The sequence below is a fragment of the Leopardus geoffroyi genome, chromosome D1 (assembly GCF_018350155.1).
Source record: "Leopardus geoffroyi isolate Oge1 chromosome D1, O.geoffroyi_Oge1_pat1.0, whole genome shotgun sequence".
NCBI classification, from domain to species: domain Eukaryota; kingdom Metazoa; phylum Chordata; class Mammalia; order Carnivora; family Felidae; genus Leopardus; species Leopardus geoffroyi.
Window position 1 is genome coordinate 61,053,893 of NC_059329.1, and position 16,111 is coordinate 61,070,003.

General features: G+C 37.2%; 1 protein-coding gene and 1 pseudogene across 1 annotated transcript; both read left to right on the forward strand.

The window, feature by feature from the left end:
* Positions 1-4,866: 4,866 nt before the first annotated feature.
* On the forward strand, positions 4,867-5,822 carry LOC123600421 (annotated as a pseudogene).
* A 7,117-nt stretch (positions 5,823-12,939) lies between these two features.
* On the forward strand, positions 12,940-13,878 carry LOC123602453 (olfactory receptor 52J3). Its single transcript, XM_045486938.1, has one exon. The coding sequence runs from the start codon at positions 12,940-12,942 to the stop codon at positions 13,876-13,878; it is 939 nt and encodes a 312-aa protein (XP_045342894.1).
* The last annotated feature ends 2,233 nt before the right edge of the window (positions 13,879-16,111 follow it).

Here is a 16,111-nt window from a genome sequence, read left to right on the forward strand (position 1 = left end):
TGCTTTTGGAGGTTTTCCAGACTTTTTCCTGTGGTTGATTTCAAGCTTCATAGCATTGTGGTCTGAAAGTATGCATGGTATGATTTCAATTTTTGTATACTTATGAAGGGCTGTTTTGTGACACAGTATGTGATCTATCTTGGAGAATGTTCCATGTGCACTCGAGAAGAAAGTATATTCTGTTGCTTCGGGATGCAGAGTTCTAAATATATCTGTCAAGTCCATATGATCCAATGTATCATTCAGGGCCCTTGTTTCTTTATTGACCATGTGTCTAGATGATCTATCCATTTCTGTAAGTGGGGTGTTAAAGTCCCTTGCAATTACCACATTCTTATCAATAAGGTTGCTTATGTTTGTGAGTAATTGTTTTATATATTTGGGGGCTCCTGTATTCGGCACATAGACATTTATAATTGTTAGCTCTTCCTGATGGATAGACCTTGTGATTATTATATAATGCCTTTATTCATCTCTTATTACAGTCTTTAATTTAAAGTCTATTTTGTCTGATATAAGTATGGGTACTCCAGCTTTCTTTTGACTTCCAGTGGCATGATAAATAGCTCAGCATCCCCTCACTCTTAATATGAAGATGTCCTCAGGTCTAAAATGAGTCTCTTGTAGACACCAAATAGAGACCCATTCATTCTTCAGTAGGGTGTTCTTTAACCTCCATGTTTCTGGAGGTTTTCCAGACTTTTTCCTGTGGTTGATTTCAAGCTTCATAGCATTGTGGTCTGAGAGTGTACATGGTATGATCTCAATTCTTTTATACTTATGAAGGTCTGTTTTGTGACCCAGTATGTGATCTATCTTGGAGAATATTTCATGTGCACTCGAGAAGAAAGTATATTCTGTTGCTTTGGGATGCAGAGTTCTAAATATATCTGTCAAGTCCATATGATCCAATGTATCATCCAGGGCCTTTGTTTCTTTATTGATTCTGTGTCTAGAATATCTATCCATTGTTATAAGTGGCGTACTAAAGTCCCCTGCAATTACCACATTCGTATCAATAAGGTTGCTAATGTTTGTGATTAATTGTTTTATATATTTGGAAGTTCAGACAACAAAAAGAAATCAAAGGCATCAAAATTGGCAAAGATGAAGTCAAGCTTTCGCTTTTTGCAGATGACATGAAACTATACATGGAAGACCCAATAAACTCCACCAAAAGTCTGTGAGAGCTGATACATGAATTCAGCAAAGTCGCAGGATACAAAATTAATGTACAGAAATCAGTTGCATTCTTATACACTAATAATGAAGCAACAGAAAAGCAAATAAAGAAACTGATCCCATTCACAATTGCACCAAGAAGCATAAAATACCTAGGAATAAACCTAACCAAAGATGTAAAAGATCTGTATGCTGAAAACTATAGAAAGCTTATGAAGGAACCTGAGGAAGATACAAAGAAATGGAAAAAAAATTCCCTGCTCATGGAATGGAAGAATAAATATTGTCAAAATGTCAATACTACCCAAAGCAATCTACACATTTAAAGCAATCCCAATCAAAATTGCACCAGCATTCTTCTTGAAGCTAGAACAAGCAATCCTAATATTTTTATGGAACCAGAAAAGAACCTGAATAACCAAAGCCCTATTGAAGAAGACCAAAGTGGGAGGCATCACAATCCCAGACTTTAGCGTCTACTACAAAGCTGTAATCAGCAAGACAGCATGGTATTGGCACCAAAACTGATGCATAGACCAATGGAATGGAATAGAGACTCTAGAATTGGATAGACAAAAGTATGGCCAACTAATCTTTGACAAAGCAAGAAAGAATATCCAATGGAAAAAAGACAGTCTCTTTAACAAATGGTGGTGGGAGAACTGGACAGCAACATGCAGACGGTTGAAACTAGACCACTTTCTAACACCATTCACAAAAATAAACTCAAAATGGATGAAGGACCTGAATGTGAGACAGGAAACCATCAAAACCCAAGGAGAAAGCAGGAAAAGACCTCTCTGACCTCAGCCGCAGCAATTTCTTACTTGACACATCCCCAAAGACAAGGGAATTAAAAGCAAAAATGAACTATTGGGATCTGATGAAGAAAAAACGCTTCTGAACAGCAAAGGAAACAACAAAACTAAAAGCCAACCAACAGAATGGGAAAAGATATTTGCAAATGACATATTGGACAAAGGGCTAGTATCCAAAATCTATAAAGAGCTCACCAAACTCCACACCTGAAAAACAAATAATCCAGTGAAGAAATGGGCAGAAGAGATGAATAGACACTTCTCTAAAGAAGACATCCAGATGGCCAACATGCACATGAAAAGATGCTCAATGTCACCCCTCATCAGGGAAATACAAATCAAAACCACACTCAGATACCACCTCACGCCAGTCAGAGTGGCTAAAATGAACAAATCAGGAGATTATAGATGTTGGCGAGGATGTGGAGAAACGGGAACCCTCTTGCACTGTTGGTGGGAATGCAAACTGGTGCAGCTGCTCTGGAAGACAGTGTGGAGGTTCCTCAAAAAATTAAAAATAAATCTGCCCTATGATCCAGCAATAGCACTGCTAGGAATTTACCTAAGGGATACAGGAGTGCTGATGCATAGGGGCACTTGTACCCCAATGTTTATAGCAGCACTTTCAACAATAGCCAATTTATGGAAAGAACCTAAATGTCCATCAACTGATGAATGGATAAAGAAGTTGTGGTTTATATACACAATGGAATGCTACTTGGCAATGAGAAAGAATGAAATATGGCCTTATGTAGCAACGTGGATGGAACCGGAGAGTGTTATGCTAAGTGAACTAAGTCATGGAGAGAATGACAGATACCATATGTTTTCACTCTTATGTGGATCCTGAGAAACTTAACAGAAGACCATGGGGGAGAGGAAGGAAAAAAAAAAAGTTAGAGAGGGAGGGAGGCAAACTATTAGAGACTCTTAAAAACTGAGAAGAAACTGAGGGTTGATGGGGAGTGGGTGGGAGGGGAAAGTGGGTGATGGGTACTGAGGAGGGCACCTGTTGGGATGAGCACTGGGTATTGTATGGAAACCAACTTGACAATAAGTGTCATATTAAAAAAAAAGACAGACACGTGAATTCCTGGCTATTCTACTTATCAGTTATGTGACCTTGAACAAATAAGTAGACACTTCTGTGTTTTACTTTGTTTTTATATGGTTACTACAGTAACTAAATAAGATAAAGTGTATATATTTAACAGAGGGACCAGTGCAGTATTATTCAAGAAATGATAGTCTAATTTTAAATATTGTTTTTAAATTTGTATTGGGCAATATACATTAGTATATATTAAGTGTTATATTATTTGATTCAGTGTACCCCTTTCTGAAAATCCATGCTGTGGAAAACCTTAAAATATGATGAAAAATCATATGAAGATATCCATGCAATGTTAGGTGTTAAAAGTAGTGGCCTAGAAGATTATTAAAGAGTATAGAGATAGTACATTATATAAAATGACAAAAGAATATAATAGCATTTACACAATTAGATCAACAACTACACAAAAAAAATAAAAATACACTGGTAAATAATATAGAGGTCAAAAATAATGAATATAAAGCTGCATATCCTCTCTGATTATCTGTTCCAATTGGGTAAAGTCTTGGGATACCAAAGAATTTATATTCTAGTATGCACAATTCAAATTTATTTGGGAGTTAAATAATTCATTTTAGGATTGTTATATATTTGTCTAAGTCAGATGGATGACAAATAGAAAAGCCTAAAAATTATCATCATCAAATATTGGGAAAGATAAATAAAATTGAAAGGCAAAAAATTCTGACTTACATTTAATCCTACAATTGTTAATATCAAAGAGACACATGTATAAGAAGGTCTATTGTGTGCTTTGGGACCACATAGGCAGGACTAGTCAGGTTCCTGGAAAAAGGAATAAATGATTAGAAATTTCAAATTGTTTGATATGTAGATATCAAAGAAAAAAGATATGTTTGTTTGATATGTAGATATCAAAGATAAAAGAACTAATAGATATATCATTTGCTTTATCTGAGAAATGTGTTCATAAATATGAGCACCTTTTTAAAACTGAAAAACATTGTGAAGTAAGGAATGCTAAAGAAATAAAAGTATAATAAATTATTATTCTTATTATTAGTAAAATATGCCACTAATATTTTATCCTTTACTATTAGGTTTTAATGAGCAAAAACGTGTGTTTAATTAGATTTCAGAGGGTCATTTGTGACCTATTCTCAGATTTTCTTTCTTCATGATGATTTAATAAATCAGTCCTGGCTTCTCTCGCAACTGGAGCTTCCAGTTTTACAAAATTTCAATGAATTAAAGGTTATCAAATGTTAAAATTAATGATCTCTCTCTTCTTCATTGTGTTGCACTTTCATAGAACATATATGTTAATTTTTAGAAAAAAATATATGAAAAACAATGAGATTAAAGGTATAAGGGTAACCCTGAAAAATAAAAATAAGATTGAGAAATGATCTGCAGGCTAATTTGAAGGAGAGCAATACAGCTTCTTTATTTTCACTTAGATTTTGTTGTATTAATTACACAATTTATCTAAAGGTTTACATTTCTCTAGTTTGCATGTACATTGAATTTTTTCAAGGCTGTGGTATAAACCTGATAGCATCCTAGCAGTGCTCACATGTCCCGGTATACAGTTGTGACCAAATTTCATATTTTATAAACTGTTCCTGAACTGATGATTCAGATGCCTGGGATGTCTTTCTTCATACTCACATTTGTGTAAGTCATTTGAAAAACACTAAAGATTGATTTTACATGAATATGGTAGAATTTGTTCACCAATCTGAATAGTCTGTGACTTTGTCAGCATCTCTCACACCCAAAAGGCTTCTGAAGGCCACCATGGTGGTCTGGAATAACAGTGATGCTATGGAACCCATCCTTCTCTTAGGAGGTTTCCATGGGCTGAAGTCTGTTCATGCTTGGCTCTCAATTCCATTTTGTCTTGCATACCTAATGGCATTTATAGGCAACATGACCATCCTCTCTGTTGTCTGGAATGAGTCTTCACTCCACCAGCCCATGTATTATCTGCTGTCCATCTTGGCAGTAACTGACCTGGGCATGTCCATCTCTACACTCCCCACAATACTGGCTGTGTTATGGTGGGAAGCCCAGGAAATCAAAGTAGGAGCTCGCTTTGCTTAGCTTTTTTTCATCCACACCTTCACGTTCTTGAAGTCTTCAGTGCTATTGGCCGTGACCTTTGACAGATTCATTACTATATGTCGTCCATTGCACTACTCAAGCGTCCTCACCAGTGATGTCATTGGCAAGAGTGGCTTGGGCTGCTTGCTGTGAAGTGCAGGAATCATGATGCCTACATCCATATTGCTACGGCACTATCATTATTGCCAGGCTAATGTGCTCAGCCACCCCTTTTGTCTGCATCAGGATATTCTGAAATTATCCTGCTCTGATGCCATTGTCAACAACATCTATGGATTGTGTGTGGTCATTATCACACTGGGCGCAGACTCAGTTTTCACACTCCTTTCCTACGTCATAACTCTCCATGCTGTTCTGGGCATTGCATCTTTGAAGAGCGACTAAAGGCGCTCAACACTTGTTTGTCCCAGGTATGTGTGGTTCTTATCTTCCTTGTACCTCTAACAGGGGTATGCATGGTCCATCACTTTGGGAAACACTTGCGTCCCATCGTCTATATCGTCATGGCTGACATTTACCTGCTTCTCCCACCAGTACTTAATCCCATCATCTACAGTGTCAGGACCAAGGAGATTCATCCTGCAGTTTTCTACATGTTTAGACAAAGTAGGAGGCTTTAGAAACACCAGGCATTGATTTGGAGAAAAACTTTCTCCATCAGATTCTTAACTGTGCAACTTCCTGCATATGTAACTTAGGTGAATTCCTTAAATCTCTTTCTATGCTTCTTCTTTGTAAATTTGAAATTTTGTCATTGCTCTTTCATCTCCCTGCATTTTATGAAGATCATTGTGAATAATACCTTATGAGGTGTTTAATATAGCAATGTAACCTTATTAATGACACATTTTATTGTATTTGAAAATAATAATACAATTGAGATCTCTTAATAATCCAAAGGCCTAAACCAGGTTATCTTTGCTAGTCTGTGATTGGTTATTCACCTGCCCAGGGCCAGAATTTTGTGGAAAAACTTGTTTCAACAAAGTAGACTTGTCCTATATTGTACCTGAAATTTGAAAGACCCTGCCAGACCCAATCTTCGCCCTGCTGAATATCATCACTATAACCGACTTCTTAACCTCATCCTTTGCCATTTATCTTAGTGTCCCCCCTTATAGAGCTATTAGAATCATAATCACCTGCCAGTGTTGAGATAAGCACATAAGTCATGATTGCTCACTTGAAGTCAACATATAGTAAGTGGAAAAACTGAAGCAGATGTGCATTCACACCACTGAGATGAAGAGGATGATATTAATCCAGAATATTGATGGTTTTGGAGTGTGTTCACCCACATAATCAGATTATAACTTGGGACAAAAAAATTAAGCATTCAAATATTAAATACAAAGCAAACATTTTATTTCTGTTTATTGCCATGATGGAATAACAGCTATCAGATTCAGTCTCTTGCCTTAGATAACTAAAAACAAAGTGGTAAGTTTATAGAACAATTGTTCTAAGAAACTGGGTAAAAGAAACCAATGACAGTGATCTCTAAAAATAGGGGGGCATAATGAGAAGAGCCCAAAGATTTCCCTGACTTACTCTCTGGAAATTTATCAAGTCATGGATAAAGGCAGAGAACCCAAAGAGTCTGACCCATCTCCCTGAATTACAAGAACACCATAGAGGAGAGAGGTGCATGGAGACTGACACACATGACCTCAGGACATTCCTCAGAAGCTTTCAGTTGTGTACTGGTCAGTATATGTATGTGAAGAAACTACTGAGGCCAAGGAAATAGCCACCAGAAAGGAGCAGATGGAACAATTCTCAGATCTTATATGTGACTGAGAAGAGTTCTTCTTCTTTTTATTTTTTAAGTAGGCTCCAAACTCAGTGTGGAGCCCAGCATGGAGCTTGAACTCATGACCCTGAGATCAAGACCTGAGCTGAGATCAAGAGTCAGACACTTAGCCCAATGAACCACCCATGCACCCTGAAAAGAGTTCTTACTCTTAACAGAGAGTGTAGAGAAACAGAACGTCTGGCTGTGTACTTGGAAGAGTGTTACTTTAGTAATGGGGTGAATTATTCCCAGGCTGAAAGCTATATTTGGTCTTTTCTAACAAAGCACCAAGAAAAGTCTTGGAAGGGGTAAAGCTATTTCCATGTCATTTTATGATACATAAGAATAAAGGTAAAATATATATTTAGAGAAATTAAAAAAATGAGTGCAGTTAATTTGTGCCTTTTGTGTGTGTGTGGAAACCAACAGCCTAGAAAGAGCACAAATTATACTTCCTGCTATATCTTATAGGAATATACTATATGTTTAGATGCCTCTTCTCAGACTATGATGGGGCTAGTAGGCCTACCTAATTCAGTGGATCTGTTAGGAATTCCATTGTAGAAAACACTTAAACAAGATTCTCAGTCATCAGCTTATCAATAATAAAGTTAAAGTCCTTTGTCTTCATTTGTTTGACATTTTAAAAGATCCCTCCATTTGGTTCAGAACTCAGGAACTCAGATAGGAGAAAAGGTTTTTAAATTCTGGAGTGTTTCATAAGTGGCCACACATATTTTTTAAAAACCAGTATAAGCATGGGGAAATAAATTCGAAGAAATATCTCATAATATTAGGAAGAAGGGAAACAATGATTAAAATATGCAATAAAGAAAAGTATACATAAAAGATCCATCTAGAAAACCGGTTGCCAAAAAAAGAAGTTACATTAGGAGAAAGAAGAAAAGTATAATCAAGGGATTTTACATCAAAGAAAATTGTCTTTTAATGTCATAGATCCATACCTTATAAAGGCACAATTCTTTTAGTAAATGAAGATGAATGTTTAGAAATTTAAAGATATAATACTAATATATTTCAAAGGGGAAAGAAATATCACAAGAGGTTACCTAAAAGAAACAGGAATTACAATGGTATCAGATTCCTTGATTACCGTATAGATGATGGATGATAGGTGTAATCATGCTTATAAAATCATCTGCAACCAAGATAACTGCATCAGTTTGCTAGGGCTGTAGTAACGAAGCATCACAGACTGGGTGGCTAAGCAACAGAGATTTATTTCCTCACAGTTCTGGAGGCTGTAAGCCTGAGATCGTCAGCAGTGCCACTGCCTTCTGAGGGCTGTGGAAAGTGTCTGTTCCATGCCTCCTGCCTGGATTACATGGTGCCCTCCCGGTGGACATGCGTTTCCTCACAGAGCATTTTTTTTTTTTAAATAAGAACATCAGTTGGATAGAATTAGGGGCCAAACCTACTCCAGTATGACCTAATTTTAACTTAAATTATTGCATCTGTAATGACCCTGTTCGCAAATGAGGTCATATTCTAAGGTACTGGGTATTAGTACTTTAACATTTAAATTTGAGGGTGGAGGACACAACCAATCATGACTAAATCCATAGTTGAAGGCAAAGTAATATTTCAGTCATATAAAGATTTTGAAACTGTATCTCCCATTCATTCTGTCTTTGGAATTTATTCAAGGATGTGTTCCAGGAAAGCTAGGGAGCTATCTGGGAAGGCATGAGGTATGAAACAGAAGCGGATCCAAAACAGGAGAGTAGAAAAGGGCATTCCCAGCTAGGAACACAAAAAGCAACCAGTTTAGGGGCGCCTGGGTGGCTCAGTCACTGAAGTGTATGACTTCAGCTCAGGTCACGATCTCCCGGCTTATGAGTTTGAGCCCCGTGTCGGCTCTGTTCTAACAACTCAGAGCCTGGAGCCTGCTTCAGATTCCATCTCTCCCTCTCTCTCTGACCCTCCCCTGCTTGCACTCTGTCTCTTTCTCTCTCAAAAATAATCAAACATTAAAAGAAATTTAAAAAAAAAGAAAAGGAAAGCAACCAATTCAGATTGGAGCTATAGAATTGAGGCCACTAGGAGGTCATTCAGAAAAAAAAAGTATTTGGTCCATATCTGTTGTGATATTTTACATTTTAAGTTTCTGAAAGATAATCTAAACTGTTTTTTGTCCAAACTTTTTAATGACTATTGAAAAGAATATATTGTCTTTACAACAATAAAGATGTTGGTCTGGTTTTATATAACAGTTATTTGAATAAATAAACTGTGTCACTGGGACCAAACTTGTTCTAAGATTTGCTTTTGAGATTCTACATCTCATCCTGATCCTAAAGTTATCTGCCTTTATGGATCCAAGATATCTTTTAGCCGCTCTCAAGACTTGATGTGTCCTAGTTCATACTCACAGAGGAAGAAATGTGCCATTAAGCATTTGTCTTAAAATTTATTTTTATTATGTGTAAAGACCTAATTGGACCCAAGAGAATATTTCATTGTATATGTACAGGTAAAAAAAAAAAAGTGTAAATTTTCAGGAAATAGCTTTAATGTTTGTAGAGAATAATGGAAAGGATTGGCAAGGTCAAATGAAAGATATTATTACTTCTCATACTTTGTATTCAATGACCTATTTCCTTTTAAATTATTTTTATTTTTTAAAGTTTATTTTGAGAGAGAGAGAGAGGGAGAGAAAGAGAGAGGGAGAGGGAGGGGGAGAGATAGATAGTTCCAAGCAGAGATAATTTGCACTGACAGTGCAGAGCCCCATGCAGGGCTTGAACTCACAAACTTCAAAATCAGGACCTGAGCTAAAATCAAGAGTCAGTTGCTTAACCGACTGAACTACCCAGAAGCCCTATCAATGATTTGTTTCTTAAGCTTAAATACTATCTTAGGGAACTTCCCAGAAACTTCAGCTGTGTGATAAAGAGATATAATTTTTTAAAATTTATCTTGAGAAAGAATGTGTGTCTGTGCATGAGAGTGGGGGAGGAGAGGAAAGATAGGGAGAGAGAATCCCAAGCAGGCTCTGTGCTGTCAGCACACAACCTCACACAGGGATTGATCTCACAAATCGTGAGATCATGACCCGAGCTGAAATCAGGAATTGGATCCTTAATGGACTGAGACACCCAGGTGCCCCAAGAGATATATATTTTTTTCAATCCAAAAAATCACATTCTAAGGGGAACTACATGATTGAGTCTACAGTTTGAGTAGAAAATATTTAATATTGTTAGAAGAAAATGGCTCTAGAGTTAGTAGCGATTGGTAAGTGATTCCGAAAGTTGCCCTGCATGAATAATATCTATGGAACTGTTCTTGTGAGCATAAGAATAAGAAGGAGGAAGAGGAGGAGGAGAAGGGAAAGAAGGGGAGAGAAGAGGAGGGGCAGGATAAGGGGAAAGAGGAACAAACTATAATTGACCACTTACTATGTACAGCTATGTACAGGACACTGTTCTAAATGCCTCATAGACATTTAATTTATACCTCAAATCTACCCAATGAGGAAGACACTATTTTGATTTTCATTTTATAGTTAAAGAAACTGAGGCACAGAAATAATACTTGTCACCCAAAGTCATGCAGCTGGCATGTGGCATAGCCAGAACTTGACTACGAGCACTCTGGCTCCAGGGTTGAAATTTAGGCACTTATCAATAGGTCTTTTGCAATCTTTCCAGGTGAAATTGTGGTTGTGGGAGAGAATTCATGCCCAGAAAAGGGTGTGGAAAATGGATCATGGCTCTATGCGTTTAGTGCTACTTGGGGAAACTCAAAGCAGTTATATGAGAGGAGGCTGGTAAAAATTTAGTGAAGAGAAATAGTAAAATTTAAAGCCATAAAAAATGCTCTCTATACTAGTTCAAATATTTGAGCTGAAATTAGCTAGCTTCTTCTATATGTAGAAGATCACTAAGCCATAGAACTGGGCCACATAGTCACATTCACATGGAGATACAGTGTATCTGTTATCACATGTGTCAAGTAGTGATGACAATAACTGTGTTTCGTCCCCACTCTTCAACTTTTATTTATATACACTTCCTTGTGCTTCTATGTTCCTTAGGGTTTTCTGTTTGGGGAGTAGAATATAGAGGTTTGTGAGCAGTCTCCGAGGACTCTATCCCAGATCACTGTGTTAAGTTGGGGTTAAACTGGGATGTTTTCCTAGAAATATCCCTTAGGTACTAGAAGCCTAGCATAAAGGCACCTTCCATGTACTGCTCAGAAGAATATAAGGGTTGTGCTGCTTGATGCTGTCTGTGAGTCTTTATTCCTATGGAAGAAAAAGGTGAATCAGCTGCTGGGATCTGGTGAATAGTCGTGGCCGTAAATGCAGAGTTATGTGGGCAGAGCAGGCTGAGAACTGGATCAAGTGGCCAACTGCACCAGGCAGGAAAAAAAAAACAAAGTTATATCTTTGAAAGGTGATAAGATTATCTTTAAAAGTCTCAGGAAGATCCAATGAATTTAATATCATCCTGTCCGTTGCATTGGATGAAATAAATTTCTATGTCAGCAGGAAGGAATGAGGCCAGTGAAGAGCTGCCGTTGAAAGTAGACTCCTAGTGTTTCTCCACAATAAACAACAGACACTCTTCACTTTGGCCTTAGCCATCACCTTTCTAGGCAATGGTTTCTTAATTGGCCGGGTTGTTTATGTTTTCGGAGGCAAATAAGAGTCAGTGCACCTTGCAGTACTTATTCTTTCTCTATTGGACTGAGCTCACAAATAATTATTTATTTTTTTACCTCGGTATGTTTTCTATATTAGAAAACAATTTTTAAATGATAAGAAAGTGAAGCTATAACAGGAACAAAACAGGGACATCTCTGCTTTTTTTTTAGTTACAACTGCTGTACCCTACATTCCAGGGTAAGTTTCTTTACCTCCTTCGGAGTGGTATGACTCATCCTGTAGCATTTTGAAGGCGTTACTCAAGTGTCTTTCTCATTCCCTTCAGACCATTGCAGAAGTAGATTCTTCTCTGTTGACATACAACAGACCCAGAGAGCTACAAAAAATACCTTCTCTGGTACCAAAATCATTTTAGGCTTTCTGCCCAGATTTCTGGTGTCTTCAGCTGGTAGGAGTAGCAGCCAGGCAAAAGTTGGCTCCATCACAGTGGCAGAGTTAACACATAAAATTCATGGGTGCTCAGAGAGTACTGGATATGCTATGGAGAGTGAATGAAAAGTGTGAAAATAGCATCAGAGAGCCCTCCGTTTCCTTTCCCAACTGATCTGCACAGTCCATAAATCATAAACAATGGCTGTTTCAACTCCTGGCCAGGCATCTCAGGGCGCCAGCCCTTATTATCTGATTTAGTGTCTGCGAGAGGCTGCTGGGCTTGGGTCAGAGTTTTTACATATCAGTCAGAAGAATTCAGGTTTTAATTGTGCGAGTACCTATACACCTGGATCTATAATTTATTTTCATTATGGATTGCTTAAAGTTATTTATTTATTTATTTATTTATTTATTTATTTATTTATTTAGCTTAAAGGTGTTTCTGACTGCCTCTGTAGTGTATTAACTTGATCTCATCTATAGTCTTGAGGTTCCCAGTGTCACCTCACCAGGGTGTGTTTCCCAGAGTGAAATCACATGCTATTCTTCAAAGTGAATGATAAGCTCTAATTATTAGAAATCTTCACAGAGCTTGCTGTAAGCCTCCATGTTTGGGATTAGAACTCAATTAGCAGGCTGAATGAAAACTCTGGATATGACCTTGACCTGGGAATGGCTGTGTGATGTCTCATATATGTCCTTCAGTAACAGACCTACTATGTATTAAACATGACATCAACTCTATGCTAAAACACTAAGCTAGCAATTAATATGGCCTCTCCTTCTCTCTCTGATCTCTCCTCTGATCTCTCCCTCTCCCTCTCTCTCATTTTCCCCTAGAGAGGGAGCAGATTCACCTCCTTTGATCAGTAATAGGATGATATACCACAACAGGAGCATTTTTCACCCAGATACATTCTTCCTCGTTGGAATCCCAGGGCTGGAAAGAGCCCATGCCTGGATCTCCCTGCCTTTCTGCTCTGTTTACCTTATGGCTTTGCTGGGCAATGCCACCATTTTGCTAGTCATCAAGATGGAGCAGACCCTGCGGAGAGAGCCCATGTTCTACTTTCTGGCCCTCCTTTCAACTATCGATTTGGCCCTTTCCACAACCTCTATGCCCCGCATGCTGGGTATCTTCTGGTTTGATGCTCATGAGATTAACTTTGGGGCTTGTGTAGCCCAGATGTTTTTGATCCATACTTTTACTGGCATGGAAGCTGAAGTCTTGCTGGCCATGACCTTTGACCGTTATGTGGCGATCTGTGCTCCACTCCACTATAGGACCATCTTGACATCCCGGGTGCTGGTGGGCATCAGCATGTGCACTGTGGTTCGTCCAGTTCTGCTTACGCTTCCCATGATCTATCTCATCTACCGCCTACCCTTTTGTCAGGCTCGTGTAATAGCTCATTCCTACTGTGAACACATGGGCATTGCAAAACTGTCCTGTGGAAACATCCGTATCAATGCCATCTATGGGCTCTTTGTGGTTTCCTTCTTTGTCTTGAACCTGGTCCTTATTGGCATCTCCTACGTTTACATACTCCGAGCTGTCTTCCGCCTCCCATCACACGATGCTCGGTTAAAAGCCCTAAGCACGTGTGGCTCTCACACTGGGGTCATCTGTGTTTTCTATATCCCCTCAGTGTTCTCCTTCCTCACTCACCGATTTGGACACAATATACCACGCTACATTCACATTCTTGTTGCCAACCTCTATTTGGTTATCCCACCTTCCCTCAACCCCATCATTTATGGTGTAAGGACCAAACAGATACGAGAGCGAGTACTCCATGTTTTTATTCAAAAATAAGACTCATGACACATTCTTGTACTAAGGATTTTGATCCATGTAGAAAGACTTGTGTGTTCTTACTTCAACAAACATCTCCTGGTCCTAATCTGTTGCTGCCAGGTTGAGATACAAGTTGATTTGTTCCTAGATGCTGACTAATGGATTCTGAGACTTGTGGAAACATCATTGGATCTCAAGTCAAAGGGCTAATGGGGTATCTTGGAAGGAGCTGTGTGGCCTCTGTCTGTATGTCTTCATGCAGAGTCCTTCATAACATTAGGCTACTCTTTTTCTGGGTAAAGAACATATTACATTCAGTTTTTTGAGTTCTGAAATTAGACAAATGTGGCACCAGAAATTTGACCCTATCCTACTTCATGTGTTGGTTCATTTATTTATTCATTCATTCATGCGTGTATGTATTCATTTTATTATTCCTTTAATTTACATTCATTTTGTGTTTATTGTATGTCTTGAATCATTCTAATTGCTAGGGATGAACCCATAAACCTAACCAACATAAAATGGCTGGCCCTGAGGAGCTTGCATTCTGTTATAGTCTTTTTACAAAGCCAAGTTCATGGGTTCAAAAACAATCATTGCCAAATCTGTATCCTGAAGTGTAATGATCTGCCAAACAAGTAAGATTCAGTGGGATTATAGCCAAAGAAAACATGTAATTTCAAAACTATTTCTTACTAATATCAAGAGTAGTATATTACTGAATATCTCTCTGTATTCAGGCCCATAGCATAGGCACAGTGTAGTCATAATTGAATTATGTATGATATTTCTCTCTATCTACATGATGCATGCAGGCCTCTGCCTATCACTTCATTCACTTGTTCTCTCAATCTACATTTGACTCTAAGATTCTCCATCCCCAAATAGAAGGCCTCTCATCCTAGACCCATGATCTATCTCTACTTCCTCCACTTACTTTAATGTACAAGCATTTACACCAACCTATGAATAGTCACTTTTTTTGTATACTACTGAGTGCTTTCTGTTGATTCAATAATATTTCGCATAGACCAAGCAATGGCTTTTTGCATCATCAAACTTGTCATATTGCTTTACATTAAATGTTTTTTCAGACTTTTTAAAAGAGAAACTAAAGTATAACACAGAGCATTGTTCCTACAACTTATGAATTAACAACTTTTAACATTGCAACTCATCTCAAATAAAATGCTTAATAAAAATATATATACAATTACAGTGGAAATGGCTTTCAACAATGCCTCAACACAGATTTTCTCCTATTTTTCCAGGATCAAAATGTATCATTTGTGTTTCTGACACACAGAACAGAAACTTTTAATTTTACAACCAGTCACAATATTTTAGTTAGCTCATTTGTTATTAATTTATATAGATTAAAATATTTTGGTTTGTTTCACAACATTGATATTTATATATTCACCTATTAATAGATATTCATATTATTTTTTTTAATTTGAAAAATACTGCATTTCCTGGCATTTATTTGTTGGGATTTGTTTATTCCTTGCATTTATGTTAAGACAGTTTATCCAGGTTTTAGAATTTGAGGTAAAATTATTCAGTAGCAGAATTGTAATTAATTTGGACATATTTCTATTTTCTTGATCTTTGTTTTTGATCACTTCTTAAAATTTTCACATTTTCCAATACTTTCCTTTTTCCTAACTTGCTTGCTTTCTTAATTTAACTTTGTTTCCCAACATTAGTTGAATATTAGTTTTCTACTTATAGTAATTTGTAACTACCATACTCTGAACAAAACAAAAATTTTAGCCCTTTTTTGCTTTTTCCTGTTCTTCTTGTACATATATCTCTCATTTTGGAATTGTCTGGAATTGTGTTTCCAGGATTAAAAAGCCTTCTTAAATGCCCGTTTTTATTTGATCAAATATATTTTTAATGATCTTTCTGCAATAAATCTTCATGAATATCTTCTAGCTCTGAAATTCACAGTTCTTAGTGGAGAATATCTATTTTTCCTACTAGCTACAATCCCATCTAGTCTTGCAATATTTAATTGTACCTTTATGTCTAAATACATCCTCATTTGCCCTCATATTTGAATAATGAATTAAAAATTCATAGGATATTGGAACCAAGTTCTATCCTACCAGCTTTCTGAATTTATTGTTCAACCTTTTGTTTTCCTATAGCTAATGCTATTAATGGAACATATGCCAATCATTTTTCCACTTTTTTGAAAGTATATATATATTTTTAGAATCACCTTAATTGTAATCTTCTG

Coding starts and splice junctions, on each gene's coding strand:
- LOC123602453 (XM_045486938.1), top strand. CDS start 12,940: ATGATATACCACAACAGGAGCATTTTTCACCCAGATACATTCTTCCTC.